Source organism: Nematostella vectensis, chromosome 4 (genome assembly GCF_932526225.1).
Source record: "Nematostella vectensis chromosome 4, jaNemVect1.1, whole genome shotgun sequence".
Lineage (NCBI taxonomy): Eukaryota > Metazoa > Cnidaria > Anthozoa > Actiniaria > Edwardsiidae > Nematostella > Nematostella vectensis.
Genome location: NC_064037.1, coordinates 11,902,867 through 11,923,029, shown reverse-complemented (window position 1 = coordinate 11,923,029; position 20,163 = coordinate 11,902,867). Strand labels below are relative to the sequence as shown.

Genomic DNA, 20,163 nt, shown 5'->3' with positions numbered 1-20,163 from the left:
CTTGGGCTGTGTTTGCTGATGTCTTTCCTTTGTGTGGTATTTTGAGCGTTGAGAGGGGTGATTCTGCTTTTATTCCCTTGTTCGATTTGAAGTTTTCAGAGAACGTGAGATATTATTTGACAAAAGAGAAGTTGCTATCACCTTGGTTGGATGCATATCTTCAAGACCATTCATTCCTTAGACTGATGCCTGATTATGTTCATGTTGTGTGTTTTTTACATTTATGAATTTTTTGGGTTGTGAGTACTTCTGAAGGACGGTTCAGGTCGGTTGAGGGGCCAATGTGTAGAAAAGAAGTTTGAAAAATTATACAGGAATGCCTATAGAGTAGAAATTGATATAGAAAGGCATTTAGGGAAAAAAAACCGCCCTCAGGAGAATACAAAAATATTGTTAACAGCTTCCAATTAAGATTTTTTAGCAGATAAACACCACACTAGTTACTGGAGGGTTTTTACCTCAAAACTAAAGCTATTTGCCTTAAACCTTCTTGGTACAAGGTTTCTTTATGGTCATAGATGGAAATTACTTCATACTCTATTGGAATTTGTCATAAATAACTTTTTATTGTGCTGAGTCTCTTTACCGAATATCACATCGGGATCTACATTTGAAGTACATTACATAGGATAAGGTTTTTTTTGGCATTTTTGGACTTCTAAAATGTAAAAAGTTGTTAAATTTATGAAAACTAATCTTCTGCTTACTGTATTACTTTTTTATTTGTTAAAACTATGTGTGGACGAATTGACTCTACTTGTGGACAATTTGGTTGTGGACGAATCGGTTTGTGGATGAATTGACTGGATACCCTGCTAAGAGTAGAAACAGCCTAAAACTATCAAAATCAAACATCAACAATGCATAAGATTTTGTTGCAGTTTATTTCTCTAGGAGTCATTTTACAGTAAGATAGATGCAACACCAGTGTGGTCTTCTTCCAGTATGGGATAACTGTGTAAGGAGACCTGAAGGATCAATAAATCAGAATAAGAATAATGTTCTTTGGAGCGAGGGGCAGAGAAGCGCCGGGTCAGCGTGGGATGTTATCTCTTAGAAATTTATAATTTCTGGTAACTTTTAGACTTTTTAAGAAGTTAAGAAAAAAAAAACATTCAGAGAATAAGTCTGTCTAAGGGCAACCAGAAAAATGCACACAGTTTCTCTCTGGCGCGGCACAAGCGTGGTATGTTATCCCTTAGAAATTTAAATTTTTTGTATAACTTTCAAGCTTTATAAGAAGTTAAGAAAAAAATCATTAAGAAAAAGTCTGTCTAAAGGCAACCAGAAAAATCATACAGTTTTTTTAAATTCAATTTCCTACACTGATGTTTCAACAGGAAAAAAGCTACAGCTACTATGTGGCACTACAATATTTTACATTTATTATTATATATTGTATAATTTGTAGATTGTATAATTTATTATTATACAATCTCTACAACGGACAGCTCAGTCCAACATGATACCAAAAGATTAACAATCGACACATATGATGCATATTCATTGTGCGGCCTCAAAAGCATTTAATGAAAAGGCAAATGGAAACCACACATTTAATACTACATCAATATTTTAGCTGAGACTCAAAAAGTCGTGCTAATGAAGAAAAAAAACAGATGAAAAAAATGAACAGGCAGAAACATGAATATAGCAAAAACCAAGGGGCAGCATTCTATTATGAAGTGCTTGGGATGATATCCCTATATCTCACAAGCAATATAGTCAAAATAATAGTAAGGCATATTGGTCCAGTCTTGTTGTAGTCACCACAATCATTAAATACATTTAAAAGGCAATAGGACATTTTTAATCAGCAACATATTAGTGCACTGCCATGTTCATTTCTCAGAAATGGATTTATCTGATTTTATAGCAATTATCCACATTTTTTGTAACCAGACGTGGGTTGATATCACATGACTGCTGCCTTATATGACCTTTTGTTTTTATTGGGACTTTCATGCTAAAAAAGCCATGTCAGTCGATAGCCATTGGCATCATGTGAAATCCACTCTACGATTAGTTAATTCCACTGCTTTGAATTCTCATAGATCTCATGTTTATGTTCTACTCTGTGATTAAATAGTAAGATTAATAGTAATAACAAGAATGCCCCATTACCCTAATTCTTTTCTCATCTAGGGGCCTGATTCCAGATCCTGAAATAAGATAAAATAACAAAGTGATTGACTGGGTGAGAGTTAGCATTGGCCCCCAACCTTTCCGATCCCCACAATCCCCTCGATTCAGGGGGTCGGGGCTGTACCAGTAATTTATCGATGGAAATACATCACCTAGACATATTCTAGTCTTAATGTTTTCTGTACAAAAATTCCACGAGTTCGCCATTGCGTTGCTTTGGTTATTTTTTCATACAAGTTTTTATTAAATAGTTTTTTTCTGTAATTTTTTTCTTACTAGAGTTTTCAAGAATCACACTTTTATTTAGTTTTATTAGATTTTTAATCTTTAAGTTTTTTCTCGTTTTTTTTATTTCTTAAATTTTTTTGTCCGATTTTTTTTCATGTTTGAGAAATGCTAAGATAACGATGGGCCACCATGGTATGACGGCTGCAAAGGAGACTATGATTAGTGGCCAAACAGAACCAGTGAGAGATCGCTCTAAATCATGTTCCCATGTTTTCCATTGTATGTTTTACTGAGATTGCAATACAAACCTTTATACAATTTTGTAAACAAAATTGGCGAAGTGTTTGCCTACTCCTGACCAGCATCTATCAGGGTCAGCTCCAAATTTGTTGTACTTTACTTTTGGTTCTCTTGATCCCCAGCATTCTCCATAGTACTGGACCCCAAATACCTACAGGATATTTAACACATTTAAGTCTTTCATTACTATGACGTCCTGAGACGCCCGTATAATAAAGGCCCAACTTCAAAACGTTAGAAATGCAAACTAAACATCACCAGACCCGGATACTCATGGATTCATCCAAGGCATAGACGACCTTCAAAAGCGCATCCAAGCAATGTAATAGAATTGACTCCATTTCAAAATATTAACCGTGATTTCTGACCAATTCGTAAACAAACTCTTAAACTCACAAACATTTCATACCAAAAAGGACACGAAGTTCCGAACTACAAATAAAGACAAGCAAACACAGATCAAGTCACAAACTACAAGATATTTAATACGTTTAGTAATGCTATTCTACTGAACCCCAAATACCTACAAGATATTTATCGCGTTTAGTACATGCTATACTACTAAACCTCAAATACCTGCAAGATATTTAAGACGTTTAGTACAGGCTATACTACTTAACCCCAAATACCTTCTAGATATTAAAGACGTTTAGTACATACTATACTACCTAACCCCAAATACCTTCTAGATATTTTAAAAGACGTATAGTACTTACTATACTACTAAACCCCAAATACCTGCAAGATATTAAAGACGTTCAGTACATGCTATACTACCTAACCCCAAATACCTACAAAATATATAAAAAGTTAGCACATACTATACTACTAAACTGCAAATACCTGCAAGATATTTAACACGTTTAGTACATGCTTTACTAGTAAACCCCAAATACCTACAAGTTATTTAACACGTTGAGTACATGCTTTACTAGTAAACCCCAAATACCTACAAGTTATTTAACACGTTTAGTACATGCTATACTACTTAACCCCAAATACCTGCAAGATATTTAACATGTTTAGTACATGCTGCACTACTTAACCCCAAATACCTACAAGATATTTAACACGTTTAGTACATGCTATACTACTTAACCCCAAATACCTGCAAGATATTTAACATGTTTAGTACATGCTATACTACTTAACCCCGAATACCTGCAAGATATTTAACACGTTTAGTACATGCTATACTACTTAACCCCAAATACCTGCAAGATATTTAACATGTTTAGTACATGCTATACTACTTAACCCCAAATACCTGCAAGGTATTTAACACGTTTAGTACATGCTATACTACTAAACCCCAAATACCTACAAGATATTTAACACGTTTAGTACATGCTATACTACCTAACCCCAAATACCTTCTAGATATTAAAGACGTTTAGTACATACTATACTACCTAACCCCAAATACCTTCTAGATATTTTAAAAGACGTATAGTACATACTATACTACTAAACCCCAAATACCTACAAGATATTTAACACGTTTAGTACATGCTATACTACCTAACCCCAAATACCTTCAAGATATTTAAAAAGTTAGCACATACTACGTGCTAGTCATGGATACATACTTAACCCTGACAGGCCCATAGCGGGGGTTTGGGGACACGGCGTATTTCTTATTATATCATAGTTCTTGAATAAGTATTATAAGATATAGGCAAGTGCAGCTTTAGAATACCCTTCGTTAGTGCAAACGCTTTTTTTATTTACTACTATTTATATTTGAATTCTTAATGGTGAGCACTAAAAAACGCACCCCCACATTCCAAAAACCGCCTACAGGCAATTAATTCATGTACCTTCATACTAAATTTCTCGGCCAGTAGCGCACACTTCATGATGGTAGCCTTCATGTTGTACCAGTCGATCTCCGGGCGCAGGTCGGCGTAATAAACGGGAAAAGCGCGGTTGTAGCCACTGTCACGGTAACACCCAACTGCTTCCACTGCGTTACAAAATTAACATGTAACGCGAGCTCAAAAATAGAAACAGATCCTAAAATCTGCCTATGGTTCCTTATAAATTTCTATAACAAATTGCACATGAAATTGACTGCGACAGTTGTCACGCATTCCCTGTGACGGTTTTGACATACCACATGGGGCGTCGTCAAATCGTACGTCATCAAGTGCGATGTCACTCAGGAAGTCGGCACCCCTTACGGACTCGAAGACGATCTAGGGGTTACATAAGTTAGCGCACCATTATTGTAAGGAGGAGGTGGTGGTATATAATGAGAAGACATACATGAACCATGAATTCTCAAGATATCTAGGGGGTAGGTGTGTGTGAGGGGGATGGGGGGCGCTGCCACGGTGTCACACAGTAACAAATACAGAAATCCATCAATAAAAAGTCCCTTACTAAACCATATTCACATTTAGGACAGACGAACCAAAAGGTGTTTTTTCTGAAGAATTCGATGAATTATTACAGTGGAACCACGATTTAACAAGCCTCTATACAACGAAGTATCCTCGATGGTATAAACCAGGGCGGTAACGTATGGAACAAAAACCTCGATATAAAGAATCCTGGTTATAACACGAACAGATTTCCCAAGTCCCTTGGCACTTCGTTAAATCGAGGTTGTAATGTACAGAACTATTCACCTTGTACTCGCTGGTACTTTTGATGGTCACATGACCAATTTTCCAATCCGAGCCCTGGTTCCCAGTCTTACTCCACACAAGGGATAGGGACGCCCTATTAGCGAGGTACACGTTGAGTGATCCGACGGCGCTGCCACCATTCATGTTGTACCAGAAAGACAGGCATCGCCCGCCGGTCGCTTTGAAGGTTTTGCTGAGAAGGTGGGACTTAAAACCTGGCCCGTTAGGCCCGGAAGACTCCGTGAAGATGTAGTGCCCTTAAAAAAAAATCTCAACTTTATTCGTGTTTTCTTCAGTATATTTCTTCGGCTTCTTTTCTCCCTCTCTATTTTTCGGCCCTAGTTCCATATCGCTTAGTATACTTGATCTCTTTCAAATCCCTTTGCCTGTTCCAGTCGTGTGGTTTCCTGGTTACCCTGTCCCAGATGCAAAGTCTTCCTGTTGTATTTACTGTTTGTATGGTCTCTCCCTTGTTCTAATAAAAACTAACCTGTGTAATCTCTATTAACCCAATCTTTCACCTTTCCCAGATCCGTGGTCCGCCTATGGCATCTACTGTTTGTATGTCCTCTCCCTAGTGCTGCTAAACCTTCCCCTGTGTGATCTCTGTAGTACGAGATCTCTCACCTGTCCCAGATGTGTGGTCACCCTGTGGTCCCGTTCCTCCAGATGGAGTGGTGCCTTGTTTTCTTTCCCAGTTGTAGTGCGGCGGGTTGCTTTCACTGTTCGTCCAGTGGCACATTCCATCCGCATCGAATTCGCAGTCATCAGGGCCTACACGTATTAAAATATTGTCTTAGACATAACTAAAGTACAGTCGGCTCTAGCTATTTTGCATATGGTAGGGTCGTTGCCTAGTTTCTGTAAAAGTAAGAGTAACAAGAGAATAGTAAGAGAATAGCTGTGAGTATCTCAAACAGTATATTTTGATGATAGTTACTTCTGTATTGCACAAGTACCATGTTATGAAGCACAAAGTTAAATATTTAATGCACAGACAAAAACTGGAATGATTTGCTCATTAGGAAAATCGCGAGATTTTTAAGACACAAAGTAGAATATTTTATGCAATAGACAAAACCTGAAATTATTTGCGCATTCGGCAACTCGCGAGATTTTTTAAGACACAAAGCCCCATGTTATGAAGCACAAAGTCAAATATTTTATGCAATAGACAAACAGTGCTATGTTATAAGCACAAAGGTGAATGTCGTGAACGATATACTGAAATGTTTTAAGCAAAGGCAAAATGATGAGTTTTTTAAGACACAAAGTGCGATGTTTTGAGACACAAAGTGCGATATGGTGAACTAAACCTGCAATGTTTTAAGCGATAATCGAATAGTGCTTTGTCGTGACACTCAAAGTGAGTTGTCGTGACGCATATAGTTCAAAGTCGTGACCGAAAGGTGAGATGTTGTTAACGAAAACGTTGAGTGGCCCTCATGGGCTTCCGTAATTCCCCTTAGGAATAGCAGTTGGTCGAATCGATTATAACAGTACAATGATTTCATAAATACGGTGTCTAGCTATTCTTTGAAATATTGCTTAAATTATCAGATATCGGGTTGAAATCATTTTGCATCATTGAGATATGTCAAAATCAACCTTTTAACGGCAATGCAAAAAGGACATAGGAACGTTTATAATCAAATTTTGAAAGAATTTCCGCCATCTTTGGTCCGCCATTCTTATGATTTTTGCCAAAAAATATGGAATTATTACAGAAATAAGTATTTACATGCATGTATTCTTGCTCATAGTAATGATAAATGCATAATGTTAGCTTTTAAAGTGTCATCAAGTAAACCTAGTGACATTTTTAACAATAGCTTTGGGAGAGCAAAATTTACCCACCCCTCCCCTCCAAATATCCGAGGTAAAAAAAATTCTAGCGCTGTTGTGAAACTTGTCACGTAAACAAACTTATTAAGTCGAAAGAGGCATTTAAAACTGAGAAACAGGACCAAAATATGAAAAATTCACTACTTTTTAGTTTTAGGAAACCTGTGTATATAAAAAACGGTTGCCATGGTAAAATGTACCCTGGTCCCAGAGCCTCGAACGTCTCTATTTAGTGGCCAGCGGTCTCTCCATTTAGTGGCCAGCGATCTCTCTATTTAGTGGCCAGCGATCTCTCTATTTAGTGGGCAGCTCGCAATGACATCAAAACGTCCTCAGATGGATTTTAGACAAAGTCACCAAGTTTTAGTCTATTAGCTGCTATGGTTCAGAAGTTATAGCAAGTTTCATAGCAACCCCCCCCCCCCCCCCCAGTCTCTGAATAGGGCTACGAGATGGCAAAAATCCTTCAACACCCCCTAAGGGATGGCAGTTAGTCGAAACTTTATACCCTAAAAGATGTGACGATCAACTTCGCCCCCCCCCCCCCTCCCCTCCCGGAATCCCCCATTTCACTCCACACTTGGTGTTGTGTTTAGGCTTGAAGTTAGATGCTATACCCGCTTACCGATACCACAGGACCTGACTTTGCAGATGCCATTTCCATTGCTTTCCCCCACACAGTCCTTGCCGCCACGTCTGGGGCGTGGATCGTCGCATTTCCTGGTTCTCGTCATAACACCTGGGCCACACGTCTTGCTGCAAGAACTCCAAGAGGACCACCGACCCCAGTGGCCATCTACTGGTGCTGATAACAAGATGGCAGCAACAAGAGAAAGAATCAGAAACAAATTGATAGACTAAATTAACCAAATACAAAAATAAGCCCATTGTTGATGACGATGAGAGGATGGTGGCAGGAGCAAAAGATGGTGGAAAAAAAAAGTTCAAACTGTAAGGTATGTAAGCTAACATAACTTTACAATTCAAACTTTGCCATTTTTTGCTCCTGTGTGTCATGCGGGAATACACTGTAAATAACCATGGCTGGAGCCATGCTCCTCTTTCCTGTAAGCCCGAATGATGATACTAAGTTCCATAATAAAAACTCATTACACTTCAGAGGATGGCACATATCAATGTTAATTTGGATGCCGTACACTTTCGATCCAGTTGGAGGTTATCTCCATTCAACTAATCTCTCCGACAGCACAAAAGATACTATGTTTCCTCCCCTAATTCAATAACGTTGTTTTCCAGAGATGAGTAGGTTAGGAGCTTAAATTGCGTGCTATCCATGGACGATCTCACTTTCAACCCCCCTCCCCCACTTCCAGCCCGCCCTGGCTCGTAATGCCATCAAACCAGCGCGTGGGGGGACAAGCGTACCGTTACAAGTTCGACCTGAATTCCTTAATTATTCGATCCCGTAAATCTCATCTTAAACCACCTCCTAAACTCAAACACCCACCTACATACACATCCCCCCATACTCTTCCCATAAGATTTATTGTCTATTATTATTATTATTATTGCCTATTATTACACTCCTTTCATGAGCACGCACTAAACTATATGTCTTATCACAATCTTATCGGCTGTCAATCATATCAATCAATGGCAGTCGTTTTTCTAAATGGTCTAAAAGAGCCTGGGACGAGCGCGCGGGATACCTGTGATGCTTTAAACATATCAATATTTGGGTGACCTTCAAACCCGCTCGGTCAATCTCTGGGAGGCCTGGGTGTAAGGGCTTTTCAATATTAGTGAGATAAAAATTGGCCAAGCTGTCAGGTTTTTTTTTTTTTACAAATTCTTGCCACGAGTCTCAAATTGACAGGAATCAGCATTTTTTACCATATTTTCTGGAGATCAGGGAGCGGGAAAACTTTAGCTCTTCTAAATATGGGCATCAATGACCATATAAGGCAATGCAAACGAAGGACACTATCTTTGGGGAATATGTTTGATATGTAGGGCCTGGATCCAAGGGCGTAGGCAGGGGGGTGGCCCAGGGGGCCCGGTCCCCCTCTTTAGCAACCAAAGCTACAGTAATTGTATGAAACATTATAAAAAATACAGGGGGAAATGCCTTGAAAGGGCCTTTTGGGCCCCCTCCTGTTAAAAATCCTGGCTACGCCGTTGGGATCTATTTCAAAATGGCGACTTCCTTCACGTTTACGTGTAAATTTTCGATGCACACAACTCTAGGGAGACAAAAAAGCGAAACATGATTGAAGCGGACTTCAAAATATAGTATGTTGTGTCCTAACAAGAAGTTGATCGAGCGAGATAAGAAAACGACGGTATTTAAAACAAGATTGATATGCGATCCGAGACCCCATTCCCTCTTTCCTCTCCTTTTGCCAGCTTACCATTACACTCCTCATGTGAGCATGCCACGTCTATGGTCTGGACTCCGTAATCGTCTGATTCCGGACAGTCCGTACTTCGGTTAGCCGAGGAGCAGAACCTCTGTTTGTATTTGTGGCAGTAAATATCACAAGGGCTGTAATCCGACCACACGCTCCACCCAGAGCCCGCGTCTGCACAAATACAAGGATGATATTTTTCATTCGCACTGATTGGCCACATAAGTATAAGAAGACATCTCATTGGTTACACATAAGTGAATTTCCAATGTGAAAAAATATAAAAAAAACCCAGAATCCTCCTATTAAGGTAAAATCATAAAGAAAGAATGTCCATTTTTCTATTTTTGGCAAATAATAAAATAAAATGATATACATATGATTTTTGAAAGAATTTTTCTGTCCTCCATCGTATTCAAGGAGAGGAATAACGTGCGTCCACAACCGCGCAAAGAAAAGGGCAGAAGCCAATGGAATGGGTGGAGAACACGCTGCCCTAGGGTGGTGGACAAATAGACTCCTAATTTTCTCCATATCAGGCCAATTTACTCTTTGATTCCTTTGCCTAAGTCTAATAAACGTGTCGCATTCTGATACGCAAAACTTTCTCGTTCTTCTTCTTTTTATTTGAAAAGACGCACCAGGCCTACAGTTGTACAATGCGTTGATCTCCCGCAGATCCAGCTCCGTAAATGCGGGTATGACCCGCCCAAGCTCTCGTCCCGGGTCGTGAATAGCGCGGATTGTCTCCAGGCCGTCCTTGCCAAAGCTTGTCCTCCCGTAGTGCATGATGGAGTCAAAGTCGTACGGGACTTGTAGAGTGTCGATCTCGCCATGCGAGTACTTGTTGAAGTTGTGAGCCTCGCCTGGAGATGGAAGATTTAAGCTAATAGAGTAATTAACGGATTTGGCATCTGTGTTGTCACGCATTGTTGATTGTGTGCATGACGCATGACTGTTGTTACATATGTGACCTGTACACAAGCGAAAAACGTTTTTGGGCAAATCTGGAAGATTAGCTAACGCCTTTTCTATAATAATAAGGGAACGATCTTGCTTCGTTATATCGTTCATAAACAATCTCGATCTCGGGTCACAATCGGAAGAACGTTTTTTTTAAAATTCGGAAGTTCTTTCCCTTCAAATAAATAAGGTATAGGACAAGTCTTGCTACGCAAAGTTCTATTAGTATCGGTCACTCGGCAAATAGCGGCCGCCTTATCTATTCCTTTGTATATTTTATGGAGACATAAAACCATTAAGGTCATTCCACATCAAATAACTATTGCAAATACGAAAACACACATTATTCCTCATAAGTAATTATTGCATATAGTTAGGGTACTATGTTGATTAGGATCCCTGTGCGCATGTACAAGCACGTGTAGTTTTATGTGCGCCGTGATTTTGGAGCTGTGACGACCTTCGCGTCTACGGCGCCATTTCTTTGTTTCCTTTGTCACCAATCCAATTAGGATTGCACCGCCACCAAAAACCAACGTGCGCATGAGAAATAGATTGTGTTCGCGATTGCAATATGTGTGAGTATATTGTACCCTAGACCTTTAGCCATGGTTTCCTTGTGGATGAATCCCTGTCCTAGACCGGGAGGAATGGCTTGCTGGTGACAGATCTCTGCCCTAGACTTGAAAGCATTTGCCAGGGGTGGGGGGGGGGGGGGGGGGGGTGGGGGGGGGCTTCGAGAAAAACAGACGGGGGTGCTCGAGAGCAAAATCAATTTTAGCACTAAGGCGTGGTCAACAACAATTGGTTGTGGTAGAAGGAATTTTTTAACCCCTAAGAGATAGCATTAAAAAAAGATAGTTTCAAAAACCTAGATGATTTCTCCTGTAAACTGTCAAGCCATTTGATTGAAGTTTCCTATTTAGCACGCTCGAAAAAATCACCGTTTTAATTGGTTGACAGATCCTGTATTGTTATGCTACCGACAATAAAGCCGGAAGTATCAACCGATCAGTTGACTTTATCGTAAAACACGTTTCGAGCGATTGGGCCACCATGTAGCGTGAGACACAATAAAAGATAGCAAAATCGGAAAAATCCTCCTCCCCGGGCGTGAAAACCCCTAAAAGATAGCAGAATCGGTCAAAATCCTAAAACAACCCCTAAGAGATAGCAGTTGGTGAGAATATTTTATCCTAAAAGATAGGTGGAGCATACCCGTCTACTTTTCTGGAGAGTCCCCTTCCCCCCCAGGGGCGCATTGGTTACCTACGAATATTTCTCTGCTATAAACATAGAGGAATGGGTTCCCTGTACGAGGTGGGAAGCGTGGGCTTCCTGTAGATAGATCTCTGCATAAGACCAAGAGGAATGGGTTCCCTGTAGCAAGGTAGGAAGCGTGGGCTCCCTGTGGATAGATCCCTGCCTAAGACCTAGAGGAATGGGTTCCCTTTAGCAAGGTGAGAATCGTGGGCTCCCTGTGTATAGATCCCTGCCTAAGACCCCTAGAGGAATGGGTTCCCGTCTGCGGCAAGGTGAGAGGCGTGGGCTCCCTGTGGATAGATTCCTGCCTAAGACCTAGAGTAATCGGTTCCCTTTAGCAAGGTGAGAAGCGTGGGCTCCTTGTGGACAGATCCCTTTTTAAGATCCCTAGAGGAATGGGTTCCCGGCTGCGGCAAGGTGAGAGGCGTGGGCTTCCTGTGAATAGATCCCTGCCTAAGACATAGATGAATGAGTTCCCTGCGGCTAAGTACCTTCTTGGATGTTCTCCCACAGCACCTCCACGTATTTGTTTCTATCGGGCCTACTCTGTTCGTGCCAGAACCCTATGGCGTGCATCAATTCGTGCATAATTATTTTCTTATCGTTGCATCCCGATCCGAGGGATACTTCCTGGCCTACATCCTCCACCCAGTAGGAACGACCAACCGATGACCAGCAACTGTTGACAAGAATATTAGATTACACTTGAACCTCTCTCGAAGATTTCACTAAATCTTCCCTTAAAGATTACATTAAAACTTCTCTTGAAGATTACACTAAAACTTCTCTTGAAGATTACACTAAAACTTTCCTTAAATATTACACTAAAGCTTCCCTTAAAGATTACACTAAAACTTCTCTTGAAGATTAGACTGAAACTTCTCTTGAAGATTACACTAAAACTTCCCTTGAAGATTACACTAAAACTTCTCTTGAAGATTGATTACACTAAAGACACTAAAGATTACACTAAAACTTGTCTTGAAGATTACACTAAAACTTCTCTCGAAGATTACCCTAAAACTTCCCTTAAAGGTTACACTAAAACTTCCCTTAAAGATAACGCTAAAACTTCCCTTTAAGATTACACTAAAACTCCCTTTAAAGATTACACTAAAACTTCTCTTGAAGAAGGACCTGCGTTATAAAAGCCCTGGACCTGATCCAAGTTGTCACTCTCCCTAGACCACCTCGTTTCCAAGAGCTCCGTGAATATCGAGCCGTATATTAACTTATTAATTTATTTGGAAATTAAAAAAAATGTTTTGTATACACAAGGCAATTGGTTTTCTGCACCAAAAACGACAAAACTGTATTGTATTTTAAAGATAAATTGAAAAAAAAAACGTTTTTTTTAAACTACGGCATTCTTGTGCGCACATACGACCACGCACAAAGATAACAAAACCTTAAAACATTTTTGCCTCAAAACCTTTAAAGTTTTTGCACTATTGATGTTTTTCAACATTATTTCGAACTTGATCCTATCTTTTTTTCCGCATGCCCTTGTTTAAATCGTTGTCGCCCATCGCCCTATCCTAAACCCGCTAGCTTTCATCGTCACCCATTCCACCAATAAAATGAATCATTAAGAATTTTATCCTCACATATGAAGAAAACGTTGTCGTTTTGAGGGACTGGTACCGAGGACTCTTAGTTTCTCTTCAGATACTTTCTCCATTGACCAAAGATGGTCACAGTCACTATTTTTCTCTTCTATTTACAAGTCATAATGTTTACGAAGCACCTGCGGTACGGCAACCTTAAAAATGACAAGAATCATGCAGTTTTTCCAAATAAGGAATATATTAATTTCCTTATATGGAAGTGACTGCGTCTGGCAAAAACGACAATTTTTGGCTAAATTTTCTTGATATGAATTTGATATTTTTAAATTTTCTTGATATATGCAATAATTATCATCATCGTTGTCATCATTATCATCACTGTATCTTCATCATCTTTATCATTATCGTAATCTTCCTTGCCCTCATGATCATCATCATATTTGGGACCTACCCTTTTTTATTCACAAATCTAAGGAAATATCGTTCGTCTGTCCTCTCCTTGAACCTTAAACACGTTTTTTTGTGGTACTCCTCCATGGCTTCTAGTATTGTGGGGCGCAAGTCGTCTAAAAAAAGGGAATAAAAATAATAGAAAATTGTTTAGTATATTTATGATTTAGGAGGCTTAAAACGGAGGGCGCTGATTCGTCGAGTGGCAGTGAAAATTCTTAAGTACTTTTTTATTAGGTCAGTACTTTCAAAAAATTGTTTCAAGTAGCATAGTTAAAGTAAAATATAAGAAAGCACGAAGTCACCCGGCAATATCGGCTAGCATTTTGCTTATTCCAGGTGTCAAGCTGGACATCCAAATTCCGTATTTCATTAAACTTATGGTGAGCTCGTGTAAACTTCACATACCTAACTTTTTCGTGAAAAGAAAACGGGCTGTAAGATTGAGAAAACACAAGGAGAAAAGTCTCTTTTTGACCCAGTCGACTTGAACTAAGACATAGTAAATTTTTTAAGTGTCAAACTCAAACAAAAATATAAACAAAAATGACTGCGGCCGTCACGCCAAAGAGCGATGAAAAATTCTTTCTGACATAACTTCCAGGCTAATTCGTAAGCGCTGAAGAAATTGCTTTTTGACGTCGTTATGCCACACAAAAAGTCATGTGAATTCTTTGCGCAAGTCGCATAGCTAAAAAATGACTCAGGTTTTCTATTACCACCTGAATTATTGGAAACTTTTGAGTCTCCACGGAAGGGCCCTCTAATGGTCTTCTGCAAGCACTTGCGAGCTTGCTAGCACCCCATTTTTTATGCTAGACCGAGCATTTTTAGTTGTTGAATAAATCGAGCATTCGAGCACAACAAAAAATACAATGCGGTCACGGCGGAAGAAATTGCGCGAGCATATGCGAGCATTAGCCGAAAACTGCGAGCACATCGAAATTTCGGGGGACCATTCGGTCCCGGTTCTGTCATAGGTGCACTCTTAAACTCGAGGTTGCGCTATAAAAGGGAAAGCTAGCTCCTCCCGCCCCCGAGCTCAAATTTGCAATTATAATTACAACACCGCCACGCTAGCGGTCACAAATTCTAAGCCTCCTGTAAAATTGCTTATCTCTGAGCCAACCTTGTGTGGCCGTTAGGGGGGGTGGGGCTTTTGTTACATGCGTACTCACTTGGAAAACCAGACTCGAATTGATAAGGTATGATCTTATTGGTCCATAGCCTTTTTCGGTCGCGGACGGCGTTGCGCTTACTGCGCAAGCTCAGATCCTCATCGACGTCGCCAGCAGAACTGAGGTCAGCGGGTCCCTCCATGCCCTTTGTTAGAAATATGTCTCCCTCGTACATGTTGACGTCATTGGCTTAGAGAACACGATACGGTGACGTCATTAGCATTTAAAATAAGAAATAGCATGAACATCTAGCTAAAGGACATATTTAAGGTGATGTTAAAATGATTGAAAAGCAAATGTGCAGTAATTGGTAAATGAAATACATGCATAAGCTGTGCCAGACTGGCTGGGAACCAACAATATCAAAAATTTACCTCCAATAAGATTTGTCAGAATTGCCCAGTCCTATCACTTTTTATTCTTTTGTAATAATCCCATTATCTTTTCTTTTTGTGACGAAGTAGATTATCTAAGAACTAAGAATTTCCTGGAAAAAGCTCTGCAAATGTCGGTGCTTACCTCTGTTCACCTTGGTAATGCGGTCATGGGCGTTCTCGAATACATTTCTCTTGCTATGCCCTATTCCTTTAGACGTTAAATGTCAATGTCAGATATAACGAGGAAGGGTGAAGGTCTTTTAGTCCGAAAAAGGCAAGTGAAAAAGATAATAAACATTAAACATAGAGAAAAGATTAATGAAGAATTAAAGCGGCGACTGCAGTTAAGTTGGAAAATCAAAACTATATTTATATCTGTCTGATACATCCCACTTAGCCGTTTTTCTCAATCCTTTTTTGTTTGTTTTAAAAATGGAATAGGTTGTGTGTTTCATCGAGGACGAGGACGCTTACATGTAAATGAGATCTTTTTTCCCCACAAAAGGAATAATTGCTGGCTTTACCAGACCTTAGGGGCGGGGGATGAGTTGATGGACATGGTCCTGGGTATACTGTTGCTTGTTTGGATACACACAAAAAGCAAAATAGACTCAGACAAAGATCCTTATGTGGTAGTATATTTGGCATTCTGGTTCGGCAGTAGTTGTTATTTTTTTGTATGATGTTTTCTTGGAAGTGAAAATTACAACTACGATGATTGATAAGAGATTTTTAGCGATTTAGCGAAAGATGATACGGATGACCTAGCAATTACCATTCTCCCACTCACTGTGACTGTTCGTAACATAAACACAGAAGTAAAAGGATGATGTTTAGATATTCATATTTCAATTTTTGCCTTGCCCCCAGTTTTCACATCTTTTGATTCTTGAAGGGAGGATAAGTTAATGCATTTTCTGGCTCTTTTCATGTTATTTCAAGAAAGTATTCATTAGAGCGTAGGCAAACATCATTAAAAGCCATAAGTGGCGAATTTGTAACATCGTCATCCAGACGACTTCCAAAAATGAACAATTATGACACACTCTTCATGGTGATTTAGGCCACTAACAATATTTTGATCTGTGGTCACCAATGTACTTCATTAGCTTCTATTCACATGTATTTGCTTTGCAGAGAATTAGAGGAGATAGCGGGCAGCAGAAGTAAGCAGAAAAGGCAATTTGGGGGTCTTTGCAGTTTTGGTTACAAGAGTTACCATAAATTTAAATGGATTTGAAAAAAAAAATTTATAAGACTTGTTGTTGTAATCCTTAAATGTTTATCGTAAATATTCTGGTCATGCATAACATTACAAAGTTTATTGTAAAAAATGAAATTAGATTTTACCTTTGCGTTTGGACAGAGTGGACATTGGAATACAGCAGACTTGTCCAACTAGGAGACATACTACGAGACATCCGCTCCTCATTTTTCTCCTAGCAGATCTCCACCCCTCCGTGTAGCTAGTTTACTGATGCACTTGGTCTGTAAAAGCTGCAAAACGCTACAGAAGGAACAGCGAAGGTGGAGAGATCCCTAAGAGCTCAGTAAAGAGTCTTTGCTTTTCTGAGCTAACGAGCTTTTAGAAGTGGACACCTTTTAGCCAAAGGTGCAAGATAAACAAAGCGTGGGAAGTTTGTTTGTTTTTATGCGCCAAACGCAGAGGAAATAATTTCGGTCGTGACAAGTTACTTCTAAGAGAAGTATCGTTGCTAGGCCGGGAAATGATTTTGCCGAGAATGTTTTACGGGCCCAATGTGCCTGCCTGTGCACTCCCTTACTTTTATATATTTTTATATCAATCTTTCGAATAAATTATCTTTATTTTGCTGGCCCATTTGCGAATATAAATTGATAACTGATATCATTTATTGTTTTGTATTTTCCAAAACAATTTGCACCTTTTTGTTCCTCATGTTTTTGCATTTTGCAGTTATTGGATGTTTTGGTTTTTAATTTTTCTGTTTTAAGCATGGAAGTTTTTCGTTATTATCATACACCTTTTTTTATAAGAACGTCTACTTTTCAATTGAGGCTGGGCCGTTCTTATTTTTGGAGAATTTTTAATCTGAAAACGTTCTTAACGATGTTCTTAAATTTTAGTACTTTTAAATTATAGTACCTAATGATTATAAGGAGGAGAATTATCATCATAGCAATAAAATATTTAAGGTTGTTATTAATGAACACATTTAACACATTTAAGAACACAAAAAGACTAAAAAAGCAATATTTTGCTACTATCTGAGCCTCGGCATGTTCTTAACATGTTCTTAAAATTTGGTTAAATATCAGCCTGTACGTTCTTATAAAAAAAAAGGTTCTTATAGAAAAGGAGGGTATTTTGAGTTGCATTTATAATTTGGGAATACGACGACAGAAAAAGAGCATCATTTCTTTTTAACTTATTTTGTTTTTGTTCAAGGGCATAGTTACGGTACGAGTATGCGAGAAATAAGAATGAATCTTAAGTTATGTTTAAGTTAATGAAAAACAAGACATATTTAATCTATAACTTATCCCCGACATATTTTGACAATTCGCTATTTTGAACTTTTCAAATCAAGAATAAAAACAGTCTTAAACAAACGCTTAAAAGTTTACTTTGTTTAATTGGTAAATTTTAATTAAAAATAAACGCTGTATTCCAAGATCACAAAATCCCATTCGTAAACTGCGAAATTTGAAATTATCTATTAATCAGTGTGAGTGGTGAGAATGGGTGTTCTCAGCGATCAGCAGCAGAAATCAAGATTCCCGTAAATATATTTTTACCAACAGACCATATCATATGCTCTCTTGAGTTAGTATACGGCGTGCCTTTGACTCGTGACGAGTGAATAAATGTTGATTTAGAAGTGGATTTTCGGCGCGTCGTTGGCTGAGCTATAACTGGCGTGGTCTAAGAGCGCGGATTCGTTGTAAAGCACAACCATAAGAGAAGAAAGCAACGACATTGGTGTAAAAACTATACTCGTCATTGATTGATTTGAATTGACCGCCCTAATATTCATATTATGTAGATAGCTTTTAATACTCATACGCTCTAAAGGGGATCTACATCGATATAAAAATGGAAAAAGCAGGTGGAAGGAATAGACTTTTCTCCAGTATAAAATAATTTTTCTCCAGTTTCAAATTATTTGTAAGTTATTTGTAAATTAGGAAGCCATTAAGACGTGCACCATATTTGTCAGCCTCGTTATGATACAAGGGCATGCGCCCGCGGTACAACTCGATAGTGTACATCATTAGACACTTTCCAACACTAACACTTAATCCACTATTTCCATCAGCTAATTTTTTTTGATTGTGAAATCGAATATATCGATTTCGTAATCACAAACAATTATATCAAAGATTGATTTTTTTAAAGTAGTTGCATTTCCAAAAACAAGCGTAACGGGACATTTTGTTTATATAAAACAGCTGAAAATAATATCCATTCTTTTCTTTCAACAAGAGGTAAGATGGAAAGAAGTCTTAATGACATGCACATTCCACGGGAAAAAGGGGAAAATCAATCAGACCTAATAACTTTTAGCGGGCAGAGTTTTTCGAATTTTTCTTTCTAAGGCTCTAACGACCATTTTAGAAAGACAGGTAAATCGACTTTACATCATAGAAAACTTTCGGTGGAACCTGGTTTTTACGATACTGGATTTCCTCGATTTTGCGATGACGAATTTCTTTCTCCGGGTTAAAATACAGTGAAATGTAGAAAACAACTCGATTATCATCGTGTTACGATTTTAAGATACGAATACGTTTTCGTTGTTTGTCAGCAACGTTAAAAGTGGGCTAGCCACGTAGTTGAAAGTTGGAACGTTAACGGCGCGCGCGCAAATCCAATGTCCGGTACGTTATACGTTTTCGCGTGCTTAAAGTCCCAAATATAATTTGGACATGACAGATCTTGTTAAATGCAGATAACAGTCTTACAGCGAGTAACTAAACAGTCTTTCACAGAGTACAGTTGCAATATAATTATTTTGTAAAAGGTGATAAATAACCCGACCTCGCCACAACGATATTGTCAATGGGTTTTTCTTTATATCGTAAAATCGAGGACCTCTTTGCAACCTAGATTTTACGATACAATTTCTTTTTCCCTAGACACATCGTATAATCAAGGTTCCACTGTACTTTAAACTCCCCTTACCGTGTTCTGTATGTTACCTCCCGATGCAACAAAGCAGCGCCCCAGAATGGAAAAAAGGGACCATTGTCTACCGTTTTTCTCTATAAAAGCATAACAAGTGCAAATTTTATGACAAGTTTTCATCCCTGTATCAACACTTGACAAAGCCACTAAAGAGCCTCTTGACACCGGATACAACTCGTGTGGACAAACTTTCTTTGAGTCATTCTTTGTTCTTTTTATTGCGGAAGTCGCGAAACAATACCCGTCAATTTTTTGTGTGCCTTTCCCAACTACTCTTTGACTGACGGACCTTGTCTTTGATATTCCAGGTGACAGAAAGAAACAGAAGAATGATTCAATGGTTTTTACTCGTTTTTTTCTCCTTAACCTTATAAACAGCTTTCTTGCTGCTTTTCATTGTTACTAATGGCCTGCATTTTCCATGAGAATGTTATCATCTTTTTACGGAGTTTAGTTTGCTATGCTTGAATACTAACGGGCGGGGGATTCCGAAGATTTTTCCCATCCTCCTCAGGAAGCTCAAACTTAATTATGCTGAGGCGGGTAAACAGAACTAAATTACTTTTGAAAGTTAAATTATTTTCTTCTAAGTCTTCTAAACGTTTCCTGTTTAAAGTACAATTATTTGTTTATACAACGTTCATCAAATGTCAGGAAAACCTGACTGTATATCAAA

The 20,163-nt window shown here is 38.7% G+C and overlaps 1 protein-coding gene across 2 annotated transcripts; it reads right to left on the bottom strand.

Annotated features, from left to right (window-relative positions):
• Positions 1-865: 865 nt before the first annotated feature.
• Positions 866-19,603, bottom strand: LOC5516638. 2 transcript variants are annotated; one of them, XM_048726588.1, is made up of 16 exons: positions 19,485-19,603; positions 16,670-16,826; positions 15,462-15,527; positions 14,943-15,131; positions 13,766-13,880; positions 12,238-12,425; positions 10,162-10,386; positions 9,524-9,694; positions 7,777-7,956; positions 5,934-6,080; positions 5,307-5,563; positions 4,790-4,871; positions 4,494-4,639; positions 2,682-2,824; positions 2,125-2,162; positions 866-968 (listed from the first exon to the last, which is right to left on the bottom strand). In XM_048726588.1, exons 2-14 carry the CDS (start codon positions 16,749-16,751, stop codon positions 2,684-2,686), a joined length of 1,989 nt encoding a protein of 662 aa, XP_048582545.1. In that variant the 5' UTR covers positions 16,752-16,826; positions 19,485-19,603; the 3' UTR covers positions 866-968; positions 2,125-2,162; positions 2,682-2,683. The 2 variants fall into 2 exon arrangements, with proteins under 2 accessions (XP_048582545.1, XP_048582546.1); XM_048726589.1 differs by lacking the exon at positions 16,670-16,826 and having other exon boundaries at positions 19,485-19,509.
• Between the last annotated feature and the right edge of the window lie 560 nt (positions 19,604-20,163).